Source organism: Bufo gargarizans, chromosome 5 (genome assembly GCF_014858855.1).
Source record: "Bufo gargarizans isolate SCDJY-AF-19 chromosome 5, ASM1485885v1, whole genome shotgun sequence".
NCBI classification, from domain to species: domain Eukaryota; kingdom Metazoa; phylum Chordata; class Amphibia; order Anura; family Bufonidae; genus Bufo; species Bufo gargarizans.
Window position 1 is genome coordinate 101277075 of NC_058084.1, and position 27640 is coordinate 101304714.

At 44.3% G+C, this 27640-nt stretch overlaps 1 protein-coding gene across 1 annotated transcript in view; it reads right to left on the reverse strand.

Moving 5' to 3' along the window:
• Positions 1-27640, reverse strand: part of ARFGEF1 (ADP ribosylation factor guanine nucleotide exchange factor 1) — a 160469-nt gene that overhangs the window by 86067 nt on the left and 46762 nt on the right. Inside the window, exons 2-9 of the mRNA XM_044292760.1 lie at positions 20889-20919; positions 19936-20092; positions 17012-17158; positions 10713-10892; positions 7550-7823; positions 5412-5525; positions 4036-4196; positions 3442-3575 (exon numbers count right to left, since the gene is read on the reverse strand). Coding sequence (XP_044148695.1) covers positions 3442-3575; positions 4036-4196; positions 5412-5525; positions 7550-7823; positions 10713-10892; positions 17012-17158; positions 19936-20092; positions 20889-20919 — 1198 coding nt within the window. The remainder of the gene's footprint in view (positions 1-3441; positions 3576-4035; positions 4197-5411; positions 5526-7549; positions 7824-10712; positions 10893-17011; positions 17159-19935; positions 20093-20888; positions 20920-27640) is intronic.

The window sequence follows — 27640 nt, forward strand, 5'->3', positions numbered from 1 at the left end:
AAAGCTTGTTACACTGTCGGTTAATGCGCTAACCCACTGATGCTGGATCTGTGTGTGTATATTCTATTATATTTATCCTAAGCGCTGAAATATCTGGGTCCTCAAAGGGATACATATAATGTATGCTGGTCCATGCTATGCCAGGCAACGGCCTAGAAGAATAATTACATTCAGGTTCCAGATATTACGTGTGAATAAAGCTTTATAGAAACCTGTGATTTCAGACATTATATTGTAATGAAAACCATTACACACTTGTTAGTTTCTTCTGAAGTTTTATTTTATTTTTTTCAGAGAAGAAACGCAAATACATTTACCTAAAGGTGGAAAAACCGGATCTTGCGAAATAATTACTCAGCAAATAACAATTCTAGGGCGAGTTAAAGTGTGACGTGATTCAGATCCGCGAAAAAAAAAATCCATGGCAGGGGTAAAATGTATTTAGAGGGAACCAGTCACATTGGACATGGTGTCTGAGCGGCAGGAGGAGCTGAGCAGATTGATATTCTGTAAAACGTTCATTCTATATATTCCATTTCCTGCTCATCCTGGTCTTTGAAATCAAGGAGACGGTCCTATCAGTGGTTGACTGCCATCTCTGTATACACAGTCACTGATAGGACCGTCTCCTCGACTTCAAAGCCCAGAATCGGCAGGAATTTAAATGAATAAATTACGTGTTTTACTGAATCTTTTCCCATAAAAATAAATCTCAATTTGCTCAGCTCCTCCTGCGGCTCAGACGCCGCCATGTTCAATGTGACAGGTTCCCTTTAATAGAGCAGTATGGAAAGGATTTATTACCGCACAGCCTCCCTATGATACTTCTTCACGGCAGATGGAATTGTTTCAGAATTTTTCCAATTGCTAAAAGCTTTATGTATCTAATGTACAGAATGATCATGATTACCCATTATCTAAACCTCACATATTCCCAGAGAGCAAAAAACAAGATGTGCACAGACCCCAACACCAACTCTATCACGGTTACATTCGGCTGCCATAACATACAAAACAAAAGCGCGTCCAAGCTGCATGCGGACGTCTACGGACACTGGAGAATTTATAGAAACAATGCAATATCTGGATATTCAAGGCTAATGATAAAAGATGGGCCAGAAGTCCTCGCTATGTGTGGATCACAATGGTTTGCAATCTCAGGTGCAACCACTGAATCCTAATATTTACTACACGGCTGGAGCCTGGCCTGACAATGCATTATCTGCAATCAGCAGAAATACAATATTAAAAGCCTACACGAGATCTTGTGATGTCAGAACATCTTATTCCATCTGAATGTTCTGCAAACTGCAGAGAAAAGACGACTAAAACATGAATAGAAGAAAAGATGCGTCTTTCTGTAATGGCATTTTTCATCATTTGTGGTGGATTTTTGGGGTCCATGGCAATTTTTCTTAAATAGTGCACAAGAGCAGTGGGTGGCATGTAGGTGGATTTACACGGCCCAATCATCTTGCAGTGTAATACTGCTTCCGATTGGCAATCCAAATCCTCTGACATGTTAAAAAAGTATCTCTTGTAAGCGGCAGATTGTGCTGTCTAATAACGATCTGCTGCCGGCAAACCACGGTACAGCATGGGGGCGACCAATGGCATAGCGTAGGAGATCACTGCATGTAATAGCAACAGTCTCTTCCGCTAGCGAGAAGGCGACTGCCGGGAGGGAACGCTTCCTTTCCGACCATCATCTGCCACATCGGGCTGTATAATACAGGCATAAGATTTAGAAAGCTCAAACCTAGACTAAACTGTCTAAAAATGCACCAGATTTATCACTATAGCTGATAGTGGATGATAAACGTGGCACAATGTTACACTGTCTAGTCGAAAGGCCCCTTTACACTGCCTGACATTCACATAAATCCTTGTTAGCGATAATCAGCCTGTTTAAATGTGTCGCCAATTACCCAAAGAACAAGCTGAACGCTCGAAAATTGGGCAAATGGATCAATGCAATGGTACTTTCACCTAAATCATCGTTTCCCGGCAGCAGATCACACAGGTCTAAACAGCGCTCTGCCTCCCATGAACAATGATTCCGTATGGTGACTGGTCACGGCAGTAGAAATTGCTCCTCGAATACTGTGGGGGCGATCAACGTATGTAAATGCAGCAGTCACCTCTCCTGAGAAGCTTCCTTCCCAACAATCGTCCAAGCAGTGTAAAGGGGCCGCGAGTTTATACCACCTATTAGTTGCCCTATGCGCTACCCTCCAAATTACTCACTTTCTGCTGAGCCATAGGCCCTTCTTAAGCACGGTAGGAAAGGTAAAGGTGTAAAATAAAACCCTTATAAATAGGATGTAAGGCATGTGCGCCAGAACTCAATCTGAGCCACACTTATGGCACACAGTCTATTCAATATTGTGCAAACAGCCATTTGACCATTTCAAAAAGTACCGGGCAGAATGTGAGCTCCCCAATAGGCTCCTAAAACTACAGCCTATATCAACACGAGTCAAGAAGGGATGTGAGGACTTGTCCGCTCAATGTCGGTCTCTTTCTTCTGTCGGGCAAATACAGAAATGCTTGACATGATGTCACCACTCAGCCCACGGCCTGATGCTGCAGGTCACAAACATCACTTCCAATTATAGGACTCGAAACGTTAATTACACAGGGTGCTCGTCTTGAAATCCTATTAGTTTGTGTTCTTACAGATATTGCTTGCTTGACCTTGGTACACAGAATGCCATTAGAATCAGAACCAGCACAAGACAATACAGACTATGTGCAATCCTGATTCACAACTGGAAAAACTCACCTTTGTATAGGATTAGAGACATTCTGGAATTGGAGTAAAACAACATTTATCAAAACTGGTGCCAATGAACAGTGAAGGCGCTACCTATAGCAACCAATCAGACTAAGGACTCATTCACACGACCGTATGAATGGTTCCACAATTTTGCAGAACGAGTGCAGACCCATTCATTTCAATAGGGCCGCAAAAGGAGCTGTCCACATCTGACGTTCTGTTACGCGCCCCCACAAAAAATATATAACATGTCCTATTTTTGTCCGCAATCGCTGTCAAGAATAGACATTTCTATAATGGCCCGCGAGTTCCATAAATTGCGGAACGCACACGGGAGGCATCCGTGTTTTTTGGATCCGCATTTTGTGGTTCTGTGAATGTGTCCTAAAGCTTCCATTGTCATAGGACCTTTTGAATGACAGATGCGGTCCAACTGGTTGACATGAGAACTACAGTTTTGGTAAATGTCCCTCATTGTGTTTATGTTGGGTGCAGCTTAGACCCCAATGTGGTGTCCGGGGGCAATAGCCATACAGATAAGAAGTAATTACCACCACAATATGTAAAGGCTGCCTCCATTTTAAACATTCAGTGCCATAGAAAATGAGTAATTTACACCTTTACATCGGTCTAGTGAGATTACAATCTGCAACAATACTTACTTTGGGTCTGGGGGCCCGTCAGATAACGGTTTCATAGATAATTTACATAGTGACCTGAAAACTAGGAAGGCATCCTTTTGTAAGATATGAGAGAATTTAGCACCAGGAGTAGATCCTGAAGTATTTCCAGATTCCTAAAAAGAAGAGAGGCACAGGCACATGTTACGTAATTTCTGAACACTAAATTATCAGCATCCCACTATTAACAAACCACTGATATGTTTTCCCTATTAAAAGGGTCTCCGCTTTGGACAATGCCTTCTTCTTAGAAGGGTCTGTACACCCTCCTCCCCCTATAGTTGGGAACCCGGAGATGAGCTGTAATCTGTGAGGAAACCTTGCAGTAGGTATTCTATTTCCCTGCAGTGCCTCCACAGGGGAAATTAGGTATTACACAGTGCCCATTCATAACAACAGATTGCTTTTGTAATACATGACAGGTCCTCTAGATCCAAGAACGTAAATTAAGAAATGACAGGGGACAAGGTTACATGACACAATGTCAGTCTAGCAGCTTCCCCGGCCCTGAATGAAGAAGCGGATAAGATGTTTCAGCTCTGGGCTGTATTCTATACATGGACTTTAAATCCTCACCTGAGTGTCATTGGAGGAGATGGACAGCCTGTCTTCTGGTAAAGAGGGTGTGTATGTCATAGATATTGGTGTGCCAGGTATACCATTGGCATGAACAGCATCCCCATCGCTGCCATCATCAGATCTTCTTGCAGTACATTCATGTAGTGAAGTCTCATCACCTGAGCATGATGTGAACACAAGTGACACAAACACAACACCAGTCAAATAAGGAAGATAACGTCTATGTTCACAGGCAAAAGGCTAAGCCCGAAAAAAAAAAAATCACAACTGAAAAACAATATGACCGGTACTGCAACATGTTAAGTTTAATGTAAGGAAAGTGACAAAAATACACAAGAAAAATGCCAAATACCACTGGGCTCAAACAGGGCAGCATCGTGTGGCTAATTCAAGAATAATGAAATAAACTACTGAGGACTGATCATGTACGTGTCTGATATGACACAAGTAAGGGCCAGGTGCTCGGCATTCTGAACATGTCTGCCATGCCATCAAAGTGCATTCAGGTTTAAGAAGGCCGGGGACAAATTGCGCCGTCGGTAATTAAAAATGCAAATGATATTATAACCTGCTGCCCTAAGACCTTCATATTCCCTGCAGATGTGACAGGGGGAACATAAAACTTTTCCACTAAATCACAAACCAAGGATTTTTTTTTAATATATATATATATTTATTTATACACACACACACAATACTGTATATATACAAACACTATATATGTGTCCCCCCATTTCCTTTCTACTAGTGTCAGTGTTTTTTTTATTTGCGCTTTAAAGACAACCTGTCCAGATTTTTATTATTCTAGATAAATACCTTTACTTGCGGGGTGACCCCCGCTGATGCTGCCACCCTGCCTGCACCCTGCTGTGCCCCCCTGTAGTTTTCCTTCTCCGTATGTTAATACTGAGCATCAGTACAGGGAGGAGGAGACGCCAGGGTTTCTCAATGGGCGTCTCCTTCTCCCTGGCTGTGCCGCGATCCAATCACAGCGGAGAGCGTCACAGCCAGGGAGAAAAAAACAAAAACAAACTCACCTTCTTCCTGGCTGTGACGCTCTCTCTGCTGTGATTGGATCGCGGCACAGCCAGGGAGAAGGAGACGCCCATTGAGAAACCCTGGCGTCTCCTCCTCCCTGTACCGATGCTCAGTATTAACATACTGAGTGGGAAAACTACAGGGGGGCACAGGAGTGATATATTTTTTTTAAAAACAGGCAGGGTGGAAGCCCCAGCAGAGGGAACCCCGCAAGTATAGGTATTTATCTAGAATAAAAAAAATAAAAACATGAAAGGTCTGCTTTAATTTACAAATGAAAATGGTCAGTAATAAAGACTAATAAATGACTGATTAAAGCTGAAATTAGATTTTACCTCCGACCACGTTGCTGATCATTTCCTCTATTAGACTGTGAATGATATCCTGGGCACTCTCTTCACTCTCTTTCATACCATCCACCCCCATTGCCAAATCTGGTTTGGAGGGATCTAGAAAGAAGAAGTTATATCAGTGGCTGCACGTACAAAAACATTTCATGCAGGTCTGTAGCACTGACATCTACTACGTGTTCATGGTTTAGCCACTAATGAGAAAAAGGAAAACAGAAAACACCCCTTTACACACGGCTCTTGTGTTTAAAAACACATTTTTACCACAACTGGGATTTAAAATTTTTTTTACAGATGAAAGATTAACTCAATGTGGTAATTGCCTATGCAGTTATTACAGGTGGAAAATATAGATTTTTACATGTTTCACCTATTTAAAAAAAACTAAAATCGTAGAAAGAGCTACCCATAACACTTTTTTGTGATGCATTTTAAAAAGCCACGCCAAAGCCAGTGTGTTCAGTCTGGGAAACATCAGCAGTGGAGAACAAGGTACTCAACCAGTTCTGTTTCTTCCCGACCTTGTTACGGAATTATTTTTGCTGACATCACACGTCGGCTGGATTGTAAAATGCTAGAGCGAGACCTTGATGAGCTGACAGCAGATGACAATGATGATGAATGGAAAGTAATGAACCTTGGCAGCTCGAATACAAATATTTCCTTTGAAATGAAAATTCTAGAACACCTTTTCTTCTACCTCTCAGGTTGTGACATACCGACTAGTGGGTGCTACCATCTCTTTTATCACAGGGGTGTGTCCCTACATGGTCTAGCTCTGATTAACCAGTGTCAAACAGGCTAAGGGAACATTCCCAGCTGGTAAAACCCAGTTGTTATAACAGAGGGATGGCACAATGTAGAATTCTAGTGGAAAACTAAAAAAAAAACAAAAAAAAAAAACCACACTCCAGAATTGTCATTGCACGAGAAATGATCTACTAAAACAAATCAGTGACAGGTCCTCCTTTAAGGGTATGCTGGTTATATAACGAGAACAGGGATCCTGTACCCCACGGAGCTCCCTGAAATGAACGGAGCAGCCAGTCAGGCATGCACACAGCTGCTCTAGTCATTTTCATGGAAGTTCCATGGGGTACGGGGTTCCCGTTCTTGTGATCGGTGGGGCCCCAGCTGTAGGACCCCCACTGATCTAACAGTTATGTGAAAAGGGGATAACTTTACATAACGGGAATACCCCTTTAAAGTGTTCCTACAGAACTACATACAGATGGCCATTATGCACCTGAATTTCAGCGTCCCCAAATCCTAGCCAAATGACAGATTCCAATAATGCTGTTAGCTAGAGACAAAAGAGCCACAGGCAGGCTGTGACTTGGGACTGTAATGCGGAGGCCACATTACGCCCATGTGAATGAGGCCTTATTCTGCACTCCGAGTGGTTGCTCTAAAGGCGGGGTTAGACGGGCCGATGGAGCGGATGATTGTCAGTTGGCTGCTTGCTCAGTAAAGGAGACCGCTGCATTTTACATGCATTGATCTCCTTCACAGTATGAGGACAAGGTTATAGCGATCCCTCGTCCCCATACAGAAATCATGTTTAGACATCACAATCTGCTGCCCAGAAATGATGATTGGACAATAGGATCACTTGATGAATGGGTGATCGGCGGCACATTTAAATGGCCAGAATGTTGGGAATGAGCGTTCGCAGGAATGGTTGTTCCCTATAATCTGGACGATTATTGATTCGTCTAACTTCACCTTTAAAGTCTTGTGCACAAGTTCTTATTCTAATCAATTGAACCAATGCATGCGACTCTTTCAAGGCAACTGTTCCGCCTTCTGGATCTCCATGCCCAATGTCAAAGCAGGGGAAGAACGTAATTAAAAAGGGACATGTCCAGCCTGTAACATGCCGACTAAGCATTTGTAGTGTAAAGGATTTACTCTAAAGGTACTTTTAATATCATGATGAATGGAGTTCTGAAAAATGTAATAAAGTAAGCTGTGAATGGGCAGAACCAGGGTGGTTGGAATCTAGTGAATCTCTAAGGTTAATTATTAAATAATCTGTACATAAGTGAAATAAATGACAATCACAAGGATATGGACACCTGACACATGAACTCATGGTCTGGAGGACACATCTGACTACAAACCTCCAGTTTGTGCAGACGGGTCTACTTCAGGATGCTCGTTATCTGTAGTTTGAGCATCGTATCCATTTTCCCGTTCAGCTTCTTCTTGGATAGGGTTCTCTACATAGCTCGGATGGCGGTCCATTTCACCTTCCTGCTCCCGGGCCAGATGATCGGTCTGCTCCAGAATGTGTCTCATCTGTGGCAATTCCAGCTCATGGTGGCTTAGTGGAGAGTGCTGCAGATGGTACTGCTGCTTGTGCCGTTCCTTCTCCATATGTTTGGCTTCTTGGAGCTGAAACATGAAAGATAGACCAAAACTATTTTTTATTGTGAGGCCTTTGAACAAAGAGGAAAAGATACTTTCATGGGTTGAAACTACTTCTGAGTGAGGCTGAGATGAATAAAACGTTACTGCTTGCATCGAGATCTAATGGATGTCCAGTCAAGTGAAACGGCAAGAGGAGAAAATAAGAGGGGAAACTTCTCTAAATATGAAGGGTACGTTCAGACATGGCAGAATAATTCTGCTGCGGAACTCACTGCAAAATCCACATGTTAGATGCTAATTTTCGCGGTGCGGATTCACCATGTATTTTGGGATGAAGGCCGCAGAGAAAATCCACGGCATCTGCAATGTAATGAGCATGCTGTGGAATGTTTCTGCTACGTGTGGATGGCATTTTCAGAACCAGACCGACATGTATCACACTGTAATTTACTGAGATTCTGCAAATATGCAGCAGATCTGCCACGGCTGAAATAAGCAGGTAGGTGATTGTACGGTTTTTAAAAACCCCAATTCACTTTAATTGTACTGTCAGTTTTTGAGGCTCTCCACAATGAAAATCTATCTGGTCAGAATGAGGCCTAAGGCTACTTTCACACTTGCATTGCTGAATTCCGGCAGGTAGCATCTGTATGCAAACGGATACCCTTTGTAGACGGATCAGTCTTGCAAGACCGGATCCGTCTCTCCGGTTGTCATCTGGAAAAACGCATCCGGTAGGTATTTATCTTTTTCACATTTTTAAAGATCTGCACATGCACGGAACGCAAAGCCAGATCAGTTTTTCCGGACCACTTGGTGCTGATCCGGCATTAATGCATTTCAATAATGCATGCTGCAGTATTTGTTCCGTCCAAAAACCGTACAGTGACTGAACTGAAGACATCATGATGAATCCTGAACGGATTGCTCTCTATTCAGAATGTATTAGGATAAAACTGATCAGTTTTTTCCCCAGTATTCAGCCCCTAGGACGGAACTCAATACTGGAAAAGTTTAACGCAAGTGTGAAAGTCCCCTAAGCCTTGTCCCACCTGTATAAGCCCTGGCATCTGTCATCTAAAAATGGGAGGACATATAAGGAAATTTGCTGTAGATTGCTTGTTTCAGCAGTATGTAGAAAATCCTGCAGACTGATGGGCACCATTTACGTCATTTCTAGGGTTACTGTTCCTTTAAAGAAGAAATCTTAAAGGGAGTGTCAGTCATCTCACCAATCCCCCGTTTTTCTTATTCCAATGTTTCTCAGGCCCCCACTGGTCTATGCCCTGGTCCCCGGACATATAGAAAATGATCACTCAGCCAATCGCTGGTGGCAAGGGTGACCAGTCTCAGCACTGTAATCGTTTTAACCCATAGAATGAGATCATTATGTCATTTTTAGCGCACAGCAAAAAACAAAAAACTATCGCAGAATTGGGTTTTTTACCTTTTTCACCCAACAAAGACATTTTTCTCACTTTCCAGTAAATTAAATACCGCCATTTAAAAATACAACTTGTCCCTTAAAAAAATAAGTCCTGATGTGACTCTATGAATGGAAAATGAAAAAAAATAATAATAAATTATAGCTCTTAGAACGTGGAAAAGAAAAAAACAAAAACACAATTAAGAAAATTGGTCTGGTCCTTAAGGAGTTAAACCTTTGAATAAAACTAATTTCTATGGTAAGATGTGAATGTGTCTACATCATGGTATCTGACGTTTTCTTTGCCAAATGCCATCTTGTTAAAGACATTTTAAACAAGTAGCCCCGTGCTCTGATCAGTCAGGAGTTGGCCTACAGGAGAAGTGAGGACCACGCGCAATACTAAGCCGCAAGGGCTCTGCAAAGATCATCTCTTGTAATATACTATGCAATATTAATGTCCAGCCAAAATAACATCTACCACATAACATTGGCAGCGCCCTGCTCTATGCCCCTCTACCAATACCAGGAAGCTCCAAGGAGGCAACGGGACGCTGACGGCATGCAACTCCTAGATGCACCCACCCGGGTTCCCGAGATCTCTGTGCTTCCACGATAAGTTAGTAAAGCACACATATGTTTATACTACTACAGATATCTGAATACTAGACTGAAACCAACGTGTTCTTCACGTAATTCTCAGTTCTAGAATTTGCAGACCAATCACAAATAACTAAAAGAATATCATAGTACGAATGCTGCATCAATATCAAGAGATTTTGAACTAACCCGATAGCACACAAAGGTACATAGACAAGACGGCATATGCAGTGGTTAATGCTGGGGCACCGGCAGAGTTGGACTTACGTTCCTTAGGCCAAATAGAGAAAATAATTCAGAAGGCCCTCCCTCCATCTATACAGAACATGTGCACGTTCACAAACCATCCATAATATGCACCTGAGTGGCAAAAGGGGATTGACAAGATTGGTTAATGCTGGAACTTGGGTAACAGGGGTAGATTGTCCATATACCCTAGTACCCGGTGGGCTGTAGCCCAGGGGGCCGCCTGAGCCCTCCTCACAGCTGTTGGCCCGGTACATCTGAAGATCTCAGCAATAAGTTATGCTAGGAGCATCACGTACTTATGCATCTGGCCAGCAACCGCAGGTGGCCTACTGAATTCCACTGCATCACTGTCCTCAGTATGGTGACAGGGCGGTATTTGGTTTTGCCGGAGCAGTATTTTGTGCTGCACTCCGGTATTGCTGGCATCGTCTACTGGTGTTTCCCAGCATTCTGTCAATTTAGACTCACCTAAAGTTTTGGGCCAGTTTTAGTTTCTTTTTCCAGAGCTGCTTTAAGTTCCCAGTCCGCCTCTGTTGGGCGACCCATTTGTCTCTGACAGCCATGGCCCAGTGGAGGTTATGCTGGTGGCCTGAGAGATTAGGTGACCTATTCAGACATGGACAGATGAGGACACTCACCGCTTGGTTTTCCATACGCGCAAATATTACATTGAGCATCTGTGTCAGGGTGGCCTTGGCTGTGGTTTGATTGACAAGGTTTTTGCTGGCTAGGTAGATGTTGTAGCATGTTCTTACTGCTTGCAGTACGGTTCCTTCGTGAATCTCTATATGCTGTGAAGTAACAGCTGTGAGCAGTGCCTAAAAAGAGCAAAAAAAAAGATTAATTAAGCAAAATTAGCACAAAAAGTGTCAGCAATATAACCAATGTGGTCTACAGGTGCTTGCATTACTGAACAAAAGCTATTGCCTTAGGCTACTTTCACACTCGCTTTTTGGGCGGATCCGTCAGGGATCTGCAAAAACTGATCTGTTACAGTAATACAACCGCATCCATCCTTTATAAACGGATCTGTTTGTATTATCTGTAACATAGCCAAGACGGATCAGTCATGAACTCCATTGAAAGTCAATGGGAGACGGATCCATTTTCTATTGTGCCAGATCCGTCCTCATTGACTTACATTGTGTGTCAGGACGGATCTGTTTGGCTCAGTTTTGTCAAGTGGACAGAAAAACGCTGCAAGCAGCGTTATGGTGTCCACCTCCAGAGCGGAATGGAGACTGAACAGAGGTAAACTGATGCTTTCTGAGCGGATCATTTTCTATTCAGAATGCATTAGGGCAAAACTGATCCGTTTTGGACCGCCTATAAGAGCCTATGACTGATCTCACAAATGGAAAGCCAAAATGCTAGTGTGAAAGTAGCATGAGCTGAAAGCAATGGGACTTACTAATCAAAACAAGTGTGTCAGTCTGCTGGCATAATTATACTGAAGAGGTGCCGTGTATCAAGCCTCACCCCACACACATACATACGTCCGTGTACCAGACAAGTTATACATTCTTAACGCTTACTTAGGCCCAATTCAAATGTCTGTGTGCTGGACATATTACTTGGATATGTCATGGCTGACATGGATTTAAATGACCCAGGTCAGTTAAACTTGCAGTCCGGCCATGACATATCTGAGTAGTATGGACGTATAACACGCCTGGCACACAGATATGTGGTTCTGGCCTAAGTAACTAGCTGAGCCACATTCCTTGATCAAAGTGCGCCATCCTAAAGATGGCAGCTAACCCTACTTTGTAATTAAGCAATTAAAGTATTCATTAAGGCCTCTTTAACACAAGCAAGTTTTCCGTCAGGGTGCGATGTGTGAGGCAAACGCATAGCATCCAGACTGAATCCTGACCCATTCATTTCAGTGGTCTGTGCAAGTATCATTTCTGCTGCATCTTCTATAGTGTGCGTTTTTCACGCAGCTCTGGCTCCATAGAGGTGAAAGGGGCTTCAGTGAAAAATGGATCAGATGCATTTTTCACTGATGGGTGCAAGGAGATGTACATCGTTATTCTTCAAGTTTTTTGCTTTTTTTTTTTACTCATGTGAAAAACACATCAAAAAAAGATTGCACCCACATGGAAAAAACTGAAACACTGAATGCATTGCAATCGCGGACAAAACTGACTGAACTTGCGTGCAAAACCGTCCGTTTTTTTCACATACCCTGAGAGAATCCGTAACGCTTGTGTGAAAGAGGCCTAAGAGTAAGGGCTCATGCACACAACTGTATGCATTTTGCGGTCCGCAAAACACAGATCCACAAAAAAAAAAACTGTTGACATCCGTGTGACGTCTGTGTTTCATCCGGTTCTTTTTTGCAGATCCATTATAACAATGCCTATCCCTGTCCGCAAAATGGACAAGAATAGGACATGTTCTATTTTTTTGCTTAATGGACTTGCGGAGACGGAATGCACACGTTGTCATTTCCGTTTTTTTTGCGGTCCCATTGAAATGAATAGTTCCGCATACGGGCCGCAAAAAAAAAGTCGGAGCTGACACGGACTAAAAATACGTTCATGTGCATGAGCCCTAAGTCTATATGCATCTGAACTGCTGTGGAACTGATCTGCAGATTTGCGCAGGTAAAATCTGCTGCCTATCAAAGCATCTCACATGGTGCAGACGTTTTCCATGCGGTGACAATTTTTTAAATATGCAGCACGCCAATTTATATTGTGAATTTTCACAGCAGATTTCACCGCTTTCAAATTAGCAATGCAGCAAACCCACCAAACAACCTGCAGCTAAATGTCTGTCCCGTGTGAGTTTACCCTTACAGTTCTCGATTCTGCATCCAACACAGTCTCACCGTCTGAGTTTTCCATAAATGCATTTAATGGATTACAATCAGGGGTCGAGTGGAGGGGGAACGCATGGGAACGGCGTTCCTGCACTTTTTTCATGGCAGGAACGCCGTTCCCTTTCAGCCTCAAGCCAGGAGAACACAGCTGAATCAGATTCACAGGGGGAGACGGAGCGCACTGTGCAGGGCAGGTTAAGGGAGGAGGGGCGGCTTCAGTTGAGAGGAAGCTGTCTGTGCGGTGCCGCTGCCTGCGACTCCTCTCATGGCGCCCCGCCCCCTAATGACATCATCTCCTTCACTACGAGATCATTTAGAATGTCTTTTAGAAAAGTTTGTCCTGGGATTCGAACTCACGACCTCTACACATCAGAGGAAGGCATTTACCCTCACAGCCATGAAAGCCGTCTAGGTAGTTGCTTAAAAAAAAAAATATAAGACTTCTAATTATACCTAGTGTACTGCTATCTAGTGTACAACCATACACATGACAGCTGCCCACTGGGTATGGATGTAGCAGAGCTGGGTGTGTTGGGGCAGCTGTCATGTGTATGGTTGTACACTAGGTATCAGTACACTAGGTATAAGTAGAAGTCTTATTTTTTTTTTTTTTAAACAGCTACCTTGACAGCTTTTATGGCTGTGAGGGTAAATGCCTTGCCTCTGATGTGTAGAGGTCATGAGTTCGAATCCCAGGACAAACTTTTCTAAAAGTGTTTTTTTTTTTTTTTATAAGACTTCTACTGATACCTAGTTTACTGATACCAAGTGTACAACCATACACATGACAGCTGCCCACTGTGTATGGATGTAGCAGGGCTGGGTGTGTTGGGGCAGCTGTCATGTGTATGGTTGTACACTAGGTATCAGTACACTAGGTATAAGTAGAAGTCTTAGTTGTTTTTTTTTTAAGCAACTACCTCAACAGCTTTTATGGCTGTGAGGGTAAATGCCTTGCCTGTAATGTGTAGAGGTCATGAGTTCGAATCCCAGGACAAACTTTTCTAAAAGTATTTTTTTTTTTTTATAAGACTTCTACTGATACCTAGTTTACTGATACCAAGTGTACAACCATACACATGACAGCTGCCCACTGTGTATGGATGTAGCAGGGCTGGGTGTGTTGGGGCAGCTGTCATGTGTATGGTTGTACACTAGGTATCAGTACACTAGGTATAAGTAGAAGTCTTAGTTTTTTTTTTTTAAACAACTACCTCAACAGCTTTTATGGCTGTGAGGGTAAATGCCTTGCCTGTAATGTGTAGAGGTCATGAGTTCGAATCCCAGGACAAACTAAAAGTGTTTTTTTTTCTTTTTCTGATACTTCTACTGATACCTTGTGTACTGATACCTAGTGTACAACCATACACATGACAGCTGCCCCAACACACCCAGCTCTGCTACATCCATACACAGTGGGCAAAGTTACCTACAGTAGAAGTCTTATATATATTTTTTTTTAAGCAGCAAGCTAGACAGCTTTCATAGCTGTGAGGGCATATGCCTTGCTTCTGCTGTGTAGAGGTCATGAGATCGAATCCCAGGACAAACTTTTCTAAAAGTGCTATTTTTTTAATTTATTTTTTAGTCCGCAGCGACACAAATTACAGCATGCTAGATTTTCTGTGCTTTTTTATTTTTTGGAGGGGGGGGGGGTTGCAGTGGATCTTGGGTGAGTTCCCACACTTTTTTTCCCAGGACTTGACCCCTGATTACAATATTATATATGCGATCTCCCTGCTTTTTGCGTGTAAATGCCGCCCATGACCAGAAAGCAGTTTTTCCGAGATCAACAATCGTTTACAGCTGAAACGCGCAGCTCTGCGGAGCCGGGCTTGTTTCGGTCTGTCTCTACAAATCTGACAGCATATCAGTGCAGCAATTCTCACAAGTAACACATATTCCTATTAAATATGCATTACTACACTTCATCCCAGGAGTCCCAGGGGAAAGTACAAAACAGGTTTTCTTTTCCTTTTTGCTCTTCGTACAAAAGTTTTCTTTTTTGGAAAAGCTGCCTTAGGCCTCATGCACATGACAGTTTTTTTTCACGGTCCGCAAAAACGGGGTCCGTGATCCGTGACCGTTTTTTCGTCCGTGGGTCTTCCTTGATTTTTGGAGGATCCACGGACATGAAAAAAAAGTCGTTTTGGCGTCCGCCTGGCCGTGCGGAGCCAAACGGATCCGTCCTGAATTACAATGCAAGTCAATGGGGACGGATCCGTTTGAAAATTGAGCCACAGTGTGTCATCTTCAAACGGATCCGTCCCCATTGACTTACATTATAAGTCTGGACGGATCTGCTTGCCTCCGCACGGCCAGGCGGACACCCGAACATAACTTGAAGCGTCCCCATCACCATGGGAACGCCTCTACGTTAGAATATACTGTCGGATATGAGCTACATCGTGAAACTCATTTCCGACAGTATATTCTAACACAGAGGCGTTCCCATGGTGATGGGGACGCTTCAGGTTAGAATACACTGCAAACTTGGTACAAGACTGCCCCCTGCTGCCTGGCACCACCCGATCTCTTACAGGGGGATATGATAGCACAATTAACCCTTTCAGGTGCGGCACCTAAAGGGGTTAATTGTACTATCATATTCTCCTGTAAGAGATCAGGGCTGCCAGGCAGCAGGGGGCAGACCCCCCCCTCCCCAGTTTGAATATCGTTGGTGGCACAGTGTGTGCCCACCATCGCCCCCCCTTCCTCCCTCTATAGTTAAAAATCGTTGGTGGCACAGTGTGCACCCACCATCGGCCCCCCCTCTCTCTATAGTAGTAACAACCATTGGTGGCAGTGTGCGGCCTCCCATTCCTCCCCCCCCCCCATCATTGGTGGCAGCGGAGTTCCGATCGGAGTCCCAGTTTAATCGCTGGGGCTCCGATCGGTAACCATGGCAACCAGGAAGCTACTGCATCCCTGGTTGCCATGGTTACTTAGCAATAGTACAATTGTAGAAGATTCATTCATACCTGCTTGCTGCTGCGATGTCTGTGACCGGCCGGGAGCTCCACCTACTGGTAAGTGAAAGGTCTGTGCGGTGCATTGCTAAAGAACTGTCACTTACCAGTAGGAGGAGCTCCCGGCCGGTCACAGACATCGCAGCAGCAAGCAGGTAAGTATGAATCTTCTACTATTGTACTATTGCTAAGTAACCATGGCAACCAGGGCTGCAGTAGCTTCCTGGTTGCATGGTTACCGATCGGAGCCCCAGCGATTAAACTGGGACTCCGATCGGAACTCCGCTGCCACCAATGATTGGGGGGGGGGGGGGGGAGATGGGAGGCCGCACACTGCCACCAATGGTTGTTACTACTATAGAGAGGGGGGGGGGGCGATGGTGGGCGCACACTGTGCCACCAACGATTTTTAACTATAGAGGGAGGAAGGGGGGGGGGGCGATGGTGGGCGCACACTGTGCCACCAACGATATTCAAACTGGGGAGGGGGGGTCTGCCCCCTGCTGCCTGGCAGCCCTGATCTCTTACAGGAGAATATGATAGTACAATTAACCCCTTTAGGTGCCGCACCTGAAGGGGTTAATTGTGCTATCATATCCCCCTGTAAGAGATCGGGTGGTGCCGGGCAGCAGGGGGCAGTCTTGTACCAAGTTTGCAGTGTATTCTAACCTGAAGCGTCCCCATCACCATGGGAACGCTTCTGTGTTAGAATATACTGTCGGAAATGAGTTTTCACGAAGTGAAAACTTAGATCAGAAAAAGCTTTTATGCAGACGGATCTTCGGATCCGTCTGTATGAAAGCAACCTACGGCCACGGATCACGGACACGGATGCCAATCTTGTGTGCATCCGTGTTCTTTCACGGACCCATTGACTTGAATGGGTCCGTGAACCGTTGGCCGTGAAAAAAATAGGACAGGTCATATTTTTTTCACGGCCAGGAAAAACGGATCACGGATGCGGCTGCCAAACGGTGCATTTTCCGATTTTTCCACGGACCCATTGAAAGTCAATGGGTCCGCGAAAAAAAAACGGAAAACGGCACAACGGCCACACACAACGGTCGTGTGCATGAGGCCTTAGTGTATGAGCGAGAACATGGCTGGGAAGCTGTACCATTTACACCAGATCCACTACCTTTATGATCTGCAGCTGGACATCTTCATCTGTCTGCGGTCCTTGGAAGCAGCCACATATAGTTTCAATAATTCTGTCAATTAGCTTCTTGCCGGGTGTTGTGTTGTCTGGTGCACTGCCAGTCAGGTGTCCGTAGGCAATAAGTTTCTAAAGCAAAAAAAGACAGGAAAAAACCATGGTCACCAAAATCTAGAATGCAGCTTTATAATACATGTACTGAGCGGCCTAATACGAACTCCAAAATGTAAAGAGCAATTAAATGAGACTGGCAGAAATCCACGTGCTTACGTGCGGTTTTTCTGTCCGGATATCATGTGGAAAAACCACAGCTTAATGGCTCATGCACACGGTCTGTAAATTGCTGATCCGCAAAACATGGATACTGGCCCAGTGCAGGCTGCCATTAAATTTTTATTTTTTTTAACTCCCGCAGAAATATCTTACCATTGTCTGCAAACTGGACAAGAAAAGGACATGTTCTATTTTATTTCAACATGAATGGGTCCGCATCTGATGAGCAAAAGGCGGATCAGATGCGAATTGAAACTACGGCCATGTGCATGAGCCCTAATACGTACCAGCAAAGACTAGGCAAATCTCATTGATTTCTCTTAGGTGCGGAAATTGACACGCTATGCGAATTTTAAAATCTGCAGCATGTCAATTGTTGTTGCGTTTTACTTGTGCGAATTTCACCCTTTTCAATGAAAGATCTGTGGAAAATCTGCATCAATCCTGGATAAAAAAAATGCAGCAATAAATAGTGCGGATTTATGTGCGCTTTTTTGTACCGATTTTCTGCACACAGATCTGCACCGTGAGCAGCCCCTCTAATAGATCTTGGATACAGCTAAGGCCTCATGCACACGACTGCAAAAACGGCGGCTCGGATGCGGACCCATTCACTTTAATGGGGCCGCAAAAGATGCGGACAGCACTCAGTGTGCTGTCCGCATCCGTTGCACCATTCCATGGCCCTGTAAAAAAAAATATAGCATGTCCTATTCTTGTCCGTTTTGCGTACAAGAATAGGCATTTCTACAATGGGCCACCCGTTCCGTAAATTGCGGACCGCAAAAAACGGAACGATCGTGTGCATGTAGCCTAATTTTGAGGAATGGCTTCAGTGATAGCAGAAGGTTTGCACTGAGTTATCTCAAGGCAGCTGATCGGGGGGGGCAGGGGGTCAAATCCTTGTCTGAAAGGTAAAAAGCTGTAAGGGCATTAGGAGTGAGTTGCAAATGCAGGTTTTAGGCCCCTTTCACACGGGCGAGTTTTCCGCGCGGGTGCAATGCGCGAGGTGAAAGCATTGCACCCGCACTGAATCCTGAACCATTCATTTCTATGGGGCTGTGCACATGAGCGGTGATTTTCACACATCACTTGTGCGTTGCGTGAAAATCGCAGTATGCTCTATATTGTGCGTTTTCCACGCAACGCAGGCCCCATATAAGTGAATAGGGCTGCGTGAAAATCGCAAGCATCCACAAGCAAGTGTGGATGCGGTGCGATTTTCACATATGGTTGCTAAGATGACAGTCTATTCACTGTATTATTTTCCCTTATAACATGCTCATAAAGGGGAAAAAAAATAGCATTCTTTAATACAGAATGTTTAGTAGAAGGTCAATTGAGGATTAAAAAATAAACAAAATTAACTCACCACCTCCTCTTGATCGCGTAGTTGCCGATCTATTCTTACTTCTTTAATCATGAGCTGCCGGCTAAAGGACCTGTGGTGACAGTCACATCACATGGTCCATCACTGTGGTGATGGACTAGGGGTTGGACCATGTGATTAGCTCAGTGACGTCACCACAGGTCCTGAAGAAAGAACAGGAGACCGGCAGCTACGCGATCAATTGGAGGAGGTGAGTTAATTATTTATTTATTTTTTAACCCTCAAATGACCTTGTACTAAGCATTCTGTATTAAAGAATGCTATTATTTTCCCTTATAACCATGGTATAAAAGGGAAAATAATTACATCTACACAATCTTGAACCGAAACCTGAACTTCAGTGAAGAAGTTCGGGTCTGGGTACCACAGTTTTTTTATCACGCGCGTGCAAAATGCATTGCACCTGCGCGATAAAAACAGAACAACGGAATGCAATCGCAGTCAAAACTGACTTCAATTGCTTACCTACTCGTGCGGGTTTGCCGCAATGCACCGGGGACGCATCCGGACACAAATCGTCTGCAAGGGGCCTTAGGCTACTTTCACATCTGCGTTTTTTCTGTCCAGTTTTCAGATCCGGCATGGGATCTCAAAACCACAGCAAAATGCATCAGTTTGAATAATACAACCGGGTTCATCCATTCAGAACGGATCTGGTTTATTATATCGAAAATGAACATGTCTGAAAAAAAAATGATCTGACAGCAATGACTTACTTAATGGTTTTTGCTGCCGGATCTGGCATGTTCAGTTTCCCATGCCGCATACAAAACTGCATGCTTACAGCGGTTTTCTGTCCAGCAAAGGAAAGCAACAAACAGGAACGGAATACATTGTGGTGCGCTCCGTTCCAGTCTGTTCAGTTTTGTCCCCATTGACAATTAATAGGGACAAAACTTAAGCGTTTTCCTCCGGTTTTGAGATCCTCTGCCAGATCTCAAAACCAGAAAGGAAAACGCAGATGTGAAAGAAGCCTAAGTGATCATCTGGGCGCGCTGCTTGTTGGCAGGCAGAGGTTGCAAAATTCTAACATTCACATCATTCTAGCAGATAAAAATAAAAAAATAAAAAAAATTATTAAAAAAACATGCACAGAGCCCTTTAAAGGCAAAATGACTTAAGAGGTGGTCAAAAATTGTTGTATTGTCGCCAGTGGAATAATGAGGGTTATTAAAAGCCGATGATGGATAAGAACATAAGGAGATTCTGCTAAACAGTGATTAAATCAGAGCAGAATACAGACCTGCAAACAATCCAGAGAGGTGCTTACAATCCGTGGGCATTTGGACTGGCATGCCAGCTCAAATGGTAGAAAGTACTTGTCGGCTTCAATAAAAGTAGCCTTTGATTTGACGGGTGGAAGCGTACTAGAGCCGGCCTTTCCATCTCCTTGCGGAGGACTGAGGGAAGACAGAAAACAAAGGGCAATCAAAACGCAGTCCACAAACACGTATTCATTATCTATTGCTTTACATATTATGAGAATTATACAGAAACAACGGCGCAAAGTTACTCTGCTATAGATGGCGAAAACTAAGACCTGTCCCAGATTTATCACAGGGGCTCAGGCTGGATGATAAATCTGGAGCAGGGACAGACACTTTTCTCTGACTCTATACCAGCCATTGGTTGGCTTACTCAGAGATGGATTTTTAAACCAGAATTTTGACACAACTTTGGCGCAAAATGGTAAATCTTAGGCTGCGCCCCCTTTCTGGTAAGCCCCACCCTTGTCAAGCAGGTCGGGGGAAAAAGAAGAAACCCTAGATGCACCAAACCGAGCCACATATATTTTAGACAGATTTGTGGTGCAGACGCATTAGTAAATTTGGGCCAGTGTTTTTTTTTGGTTTATTTTTTTTATTGTATGCTGTTGTATGGAATAGCGTCTAGCGTCGTCTGCTACACTATTCCTATAGGGACACTCTTGATTTCCGGTGGGGCCCCATTAATATGTTTAGCACGTACACGGGAGCTCTTCCTGGACTACACTCTAGGAACCTATCCCCAATGCCATGTGAACAGGACTTAAGAAAGCTATATGGTTTTCTACTTGATAAAGACTGGAGCACATCTTTGAAATATTGGGCGACCCGGGGACGTATATTTCAAGGTTATTTTTTTATTTTAGAGGAAAATATTCCTAATAATCTTAACAGCTTAACAGATAAAACGGGTAAAATGCTAATGACTTACTTTTGTTGGTCTGCTTCGTGCTTGATTTCCTCTGTAAAAAAAAAAAAAAAAGAAGGAAAAAAGACAACATTAGAAAACAGCTTAAAAATGAAAAAAAATCTATCACAGTCTGAACCAAACAGGAGCAGCTGTCTAGTCACAGGGACTAACAGGACTGTCAGCCATTTGGTGGTCACATAGTTTGGTTATATTTTATGCTGTTGTGCTGGATGTATTCTGGCCGGTCGTTGACTATAATCTGAAGACCGCGACGTGACGTTTTTCTTCGGCCGATGCACAATTTGAGGCCACATGCACGCAGCACGTATTACACAGATTTTCTGCGTAGATTTCTTGTGTGAAGAAGTCGCTGAGTTATCAGTAATAACTAAGTAAATGAGGCTTTCAAAATCTCCTCTACACAATGTGTTCATTTCTCTGCACGTGAATTAACCAATGTCAACTCTTTGTGACGATTTTCAGGACAGATTTCACTACAGAAAGTTCCACACCGCATTATCCATTCTACTCATAAGATGCGGAAGAGTAGTGAAATCCGCACAAAAAAATAAATAAAATAAAAACACTGCCATGTGCATGCATCCTAAATGTTCTGTCTGTATGGAGCTGTAGCCTACACATACAGACTATATGGGTACATTAAAGGAGTTGTCCCACAAAAAATATTCTACAGTTTTCAAACCAGCACCTGGATCTGAATACTGTTGTAATTACAGGTAATTAAAAATTTTGAATAGCCACCGAGTTATTCAATAAAATGTAACTGTATAGCGCCACCTGCTGTTTGTTCTTTTTCTGATTTCTTTGTCCTGCTCACTAAGAAGGCCGCACATGCTCAGTTTCATCCTACTCCATCCTGAGCTGTGAAAGGAAGAGCTGAGACACGCCCCCTGAGCTGTGATAGGGAGAGCATGGACACGCCCCCTGAGCTGTGATAGGGAGAGCATGGACACACCCCCTGAGCTGTGATAGGGAGAGCATGGACACACCCCCTGAGCTGTGATAGGGAGAGCATGGACACGCCCCCTGAGCTGTGATAGGGAGAGCATGGACACGCCCCCTGAGCTGTGATAGGGAGAGCATGGACACGCCCCCTGAGCTGTGATAGGGAGAGCATGGACACGCCCCCTGAGCTGCAGCAGAAAAGACACTCCCCTTGAGCATTCATCTTGATATAAATCTAGCAGAGCAATGAGTAGGGAGATCTTTGGATCCATGTGAGGTACAGGGCCGGTTCTAGCTTTGTCATGTACTATATGATGTCAGATTTTTACATTAGTCATGGGATAACTCTTTTAACACTTACAAAACTATGCTTGTTCTGCATGAGGACAGAATATACCAGGAGGTCATCCAATGGACTCCAAAAAAGTGCAAGTGAGGGAGTACAAAATCAGTTACTACTGTACCTACTGCGGGCTTGGCTCAGTCGCAGGTAGTATGTTTTATACCGGTTATTAAATCCGTCAATCTGCACCACGTGTATACTGATGTTGAAACCGGATCGTTCCATGTCTGCAATGTTCTGCGTCTATGCTTTACAATAAAAATGATATTCAATATCTTAGCACATAAAATTAGGACGGCTCACATACGGCGAAATCCATGCGCTTCCCGCCAAAATATTCAGATGAATGGAATGGTTTTTAAGAAAATCTGCGATGTGTGAAGGCGCCCTTATTCTACAAAGACACTGGCATGACGTGACACAGTCATTGCTCTTTGTCTCCTTTACCTGGTGCAGAATAAAGCATCACATGCCTCATATTTTACAGGATTATTTCTAGGGATAAGCGAATCGACTTCGGATGGTACCCGAACCAGAGTTCGGTAAAAGTTTTTTTTACAGTAGAAATTATTTTTTGAAGTTATCACCCGAAGTCTCGCGAGACTTACGCAAAGTAATAACTTCGGCTCATCAGAGCCAATACATTCTAATACTGTACAGAGCTCCCGCTCCGTACAGGATTGTAACAAAGTTTTATGTGAATCGACTTCTGATGTTTCATCCCTAATTATTTCCATCCAAGTACCGTATATATGACTGTGTGCATGCCTGCACTCGTATACGAGGTGTCTGAGCTGCAGGTTATTGAGTAGGAGGAGCTGAGCAGATTGATGTATACAGTTTAAGGGCTCATGCACATAAACACGTGCCGGCTGGGCCCGTATTGTGGCCCGCAAATCGTGGGTCCGCAATATACGGGCCCCAGCCATTTTTGCACCGCATCATGGATGCGGATCAATTCACTTGAATAGGTCCACAATCCGGAAGGTGCGGAACGATGGAATGGAACCCAAAGGAAGCACTACAGAGTGCTTCCGTGGGGTTTCTCTCCGCGCCTCCGCACCGCAAAAACATAGAACATGTTATGTTTTTTTTTGCGGTGCAGACGGATCACAGACCCATTCAAGTTGAATGAGTCTGGATCCGTCTGCGGAAACCGCACGGATGTTGCCCATGCATTGGGGAAAGCAAGTTGCCAACCAATGGCCGTGTGCATGAGCCCTAACTTGTATTTTACACCTCCTGCTCATTCTGGGCTTTGAAGTGAAGGAGGCGGAGCCATCAGTGACTGAAAGCTATACACAGTCATAGGGGGAAGGCTGTCAATCACTGATAGGACCGCCCCCTAGACTTCAAAGCCCAGAAGGGGTGCTGGCAGTAGCCCCACGGCCTTCTCGCTGTTTACCGCAGGCCCAGTGATGTCACGACTAGTATCCATGGCATGGGCGGGGCTAAGCTCCATTCAAGTGAACAGAGCTTAGCCCAGGCCATTGATACTAGTCGTGACATCACTGGGCCTGCGGTAAACAGCGAGAAGGCTGCGGCGCTACTGCCAGCGCTGCTGCCTTCTCAAACAGCTGATCGGCAGGGGTCCCGATCAGATGCTGATGATCTATCCAGAGGATAGATCATCAGTTTAAAAAAAACTTCAGAACCCCTTTAAAGGGAGTCTTTCATGCCGATTGACCCTATTAACCTATTAACACACTTATGTCCACGGCATCCCCACTATTAAAACTGTTCTTACCATTAGTTCCCTGCTAGCATCATTCATCCAAAAAACACTTTCATTCTGTATGCAAATGAGGCTGTGAAGGTGCCCAGGGGCGGCCTTACAACGGCCGGTGCCCAGGCCCCTGGGTCATTTTCATACCAATTCACTCCCCCTCCTCCGCGTCTGCCCGCCCATCCGCCGCATCTGCCCGCCCTTGGTCTCTTCTCTATCTTTCCTCCTACTGTCCGTAATCCCGCGCATGTGCCGATGACTGCGATATCGGCGCGTGCGCACTGAATGACCACAGTCTGGCCGGGGCATCACTGTTTACTGTGCGCATGTGCCGGCCCGGGCCTAACTTACGTTCTTGCCGTGATGCTATGGACATAAGTGTGTTAATAGGTTAATAGGGTCAATAGGCGTGAAAGACTCCCTTTAACTTTTATGGGAAAAGTTTCAGTAAATCTATATATCAATCTGCTCAGCTCCTCCTGATCTATTACATGCTTGTTGTGCATTTTCTTGGTGACAGATTCCCTTTAAGTGAATTCACACAGCAGTATACATGGGGTATACAATACTCCACTCAGCATCGGATGCAGAATATTAGCGGATTTGTTGGCAGACGTCTAAATCCTCAGCAAATCCTGAACATGTGAACGTGGCCTTTGACTTTAGATTTTATTTTAATTTAAGGTCCCTTTTACAACAAACTGAGAATCTGCCAGACTGTCTGACGGTGTAAAGGTTCAGATGAATGAGCGAAACGCTTGCTCGTCAGGTAAAATGCTCGCTTGTGCGGTCACATAAATTGTCGTTTCCCGGCAGCAGATAGTGCCATCTAAAGACACTCTGCTGCCGCCAAACAATGAGCCTGTATGGGGACGAGCGATGGCATCAGGGATCGCTCCTCCCCATACTGCGGAGGAGATCGCTGCATGTAAATCGCCTCCGGTGACGACCAGGAGCTCGCTAGGAAGGAATTCTCGACAATCGCCTGCTAAATTGGCCAGTGTAAGGGGACGGCCACACAGCGAGGTTTCCTGATGCAGTTTTGGAAGCTAAAACCAGGAGTGGATCATAAAAGGAAAGAAAGTATAAAGGACAGATACTACTTCTCTTTATTGAATCCACTCCTGGTTTTGGCTATCTGCATGCAGAAACCTGACCCTGTGGCCATACCCTAAAGCAGGCATGTCCAAACTGCGGCCCTCCAGCTGTTGCAAAACTACAACTCCCAGCATGCCTGGATAGCTTACAGCTATTAGGGTATGCTGGGAGTTGTAGTTTTGCAACAGCTGGAGGGCCGCAGTTTGGACATGCCTGCCCTAAAGGGACCTTTAGAATCAAATGAAGATAATGTAGGGGGACGTAATTTATTTCACTACATTTCTTAATAAAACATTTTTAAAAAAAGCAATAAACTCTGCCCGTCCCTCTTCCCTTGCGTCCTCCTCCTCTCCCGGCGAAATCCTGCGCCTGCTCACTGCAATGCCCACTGTGGGCACGGCTTGGCTGGAGCATGCACAGTAGCTCCAGTGATGCCATGCCCACAGTGGGCATCGCAGTGCGCATGCCCCGGCCAAGTGAGGCAGAGCGCAGGATTTCGCTGGGAGAGGAGGACGACGCAGGGAAAGAGAAGGGCGGGCAGAGGCGGGGATATTAACAAAAGAGCATGAGCAGCCTGGGCTCCAAAGAAGTTAACGCCGCCCCTGGGCTCTTGCGAGCCCTCATTTACATATGAATAAAAGCCCGTTTTTGCCACAGGTGAACCACAGAAGAACGCAACAAAGGTACCATTTGATTAATCTAAAGTTATGCCAGAACGCCATGAAAGCGGTCTATAATGTCCAACTGTGGCGACAACCTCCCTTTAATTGTTATCACTGAAAATATTGTCAGGTGAAAAGAAATGTAGTGAAATAAAGTACAATATAATAACTAATTCAAAAACTGAGTTATGACCATAAAAATGTAAAAATGCTAAGGCTACATTGACAGTACAGTCAAAAACTGAACGGCCATCACACGTCTGTTATAAGAACAATGGTCGTCTACGGGGTTTTTCATACGGCTGTTTTTTATGCCAGTGAATAACAGACGTCATAAAACAGAAAACAGAACATGTTCTATTTTATCCGTTTTCACTGACAGTCTCCATGTCCGTCCTGCAGACAGGCTTTGTTACAACGGATGCGCAAAAAAAAAAAAAAAAATATGTATGCAATACGGATGTCATCCGTTTTTTTTTGCAAATCTGTGTTTTGTGGACCGCAAAATACATATGGTCCTGAATGTGAATTTGACAAATCACAAACTGTAAAGAAATCCTAACCTGAGTGGGTCCCAAAGTCTGACTAAGAGAACCTCTGTCCTATGCCCGTCTCCCAGTAGTAGACCGACAGCCCTGATTCTTGTGGTGTCCTCTGCACAATACGCACGTACTCGTGTTGTCTTCAGGTGTTTAAATGGTGGCGGAGGTCTCCCAATATGAACTCTTCTAATAGTAACTAGCAAGTCAGGGTCGGTATATTGTACACATTTATTTCAATGGCTTACCTCCTGGGAGAGAAAAGCATCGGGCATGCTCAAATTCACCTCTACCATTAGAGGAAGAGGCGGGGCGCTGCCACATACATTAGATATCCCTAGGATATGCCTCTAATATGGGATCAGTGGGGGTTGGACTCCAGGCACCCCAGTGATCAGCTGACTGATGGGGCCACGCCGCTCCAACGAGCCCTGCTTCCCTTGCTGTTTAATATGTACATTTTCATACATTTTGCAGCAGCTCTATGTGCAAAGAGCTGCAATACCATGAAACAAAAAAAACTATCCGCCTCATACTCGCACGAATGAGTCAAAAAGTAATCTTCCCCTTTAATCTCCAGGAGCAGCACTTAGGAAACAGCTTCCCATCACGTTCATACAACGTCCAGTGATTCTGTGCGGCTACGTCATCAGAAAACAATAGCCACGCACAGCAGATGACAGAAGGCACCTGGTAACGGTTTAGGTATGGTATACGCACGCAGACGTTCCACGCTGCACAAAATAATCGCCCTTTCATTTGTCAGATTAAAGTCAAGAGGATGACCTCAGTCTAGACTTGTGAGCGACCAGCTCCGTCATAGGTTGTGACAGCGAGAATTACTCCTCGAGGTAAACAAGACCTTACAGAGACGCAAAAGCTCTCAGAATCAATGCCTGGATGAAAGGTCCCACACCGAGCCGAGCCACAGAACTGCCTCAGTGACCACCGGGTACACCGCTCACTTACCTACAGACGTACAGTATCTTAGTATATAGACCAGTTCAAACTGATGAGAATACCTTCTCTGCCGTGATAGAAAGATACATGGAGCATGACTTATGCCAGTCACTGTAATGGGAACAAATCTTCACATTGCAATAAAAGGTATACAGTGAGGAACAGAAGTAATTGAACATCCTGCTAGTTCTCCCACTTAGAAATCATGGAGGGGTCTGAAATTCACATTGTAGGTGCATTCCCACTCTCAGAGACAGAAAAAAAAAGGAAAAATTCAAGAAATCACATTGTTTGATTTTTAAATAATTTATTTGTCTTGCACTGCTGAACAGAAGTATTTGAACACCTGAGAAACAGCAAGAATTCTGGCTCTCAAAGACCTGTTACTGTGCCTTTAAAAAGTCCACCTCTACTCCACTCATTAATCTAACTTAGTAGCACCTGTCTGAGCTCTTTAAAGACCCCTGTCCACCCACAGT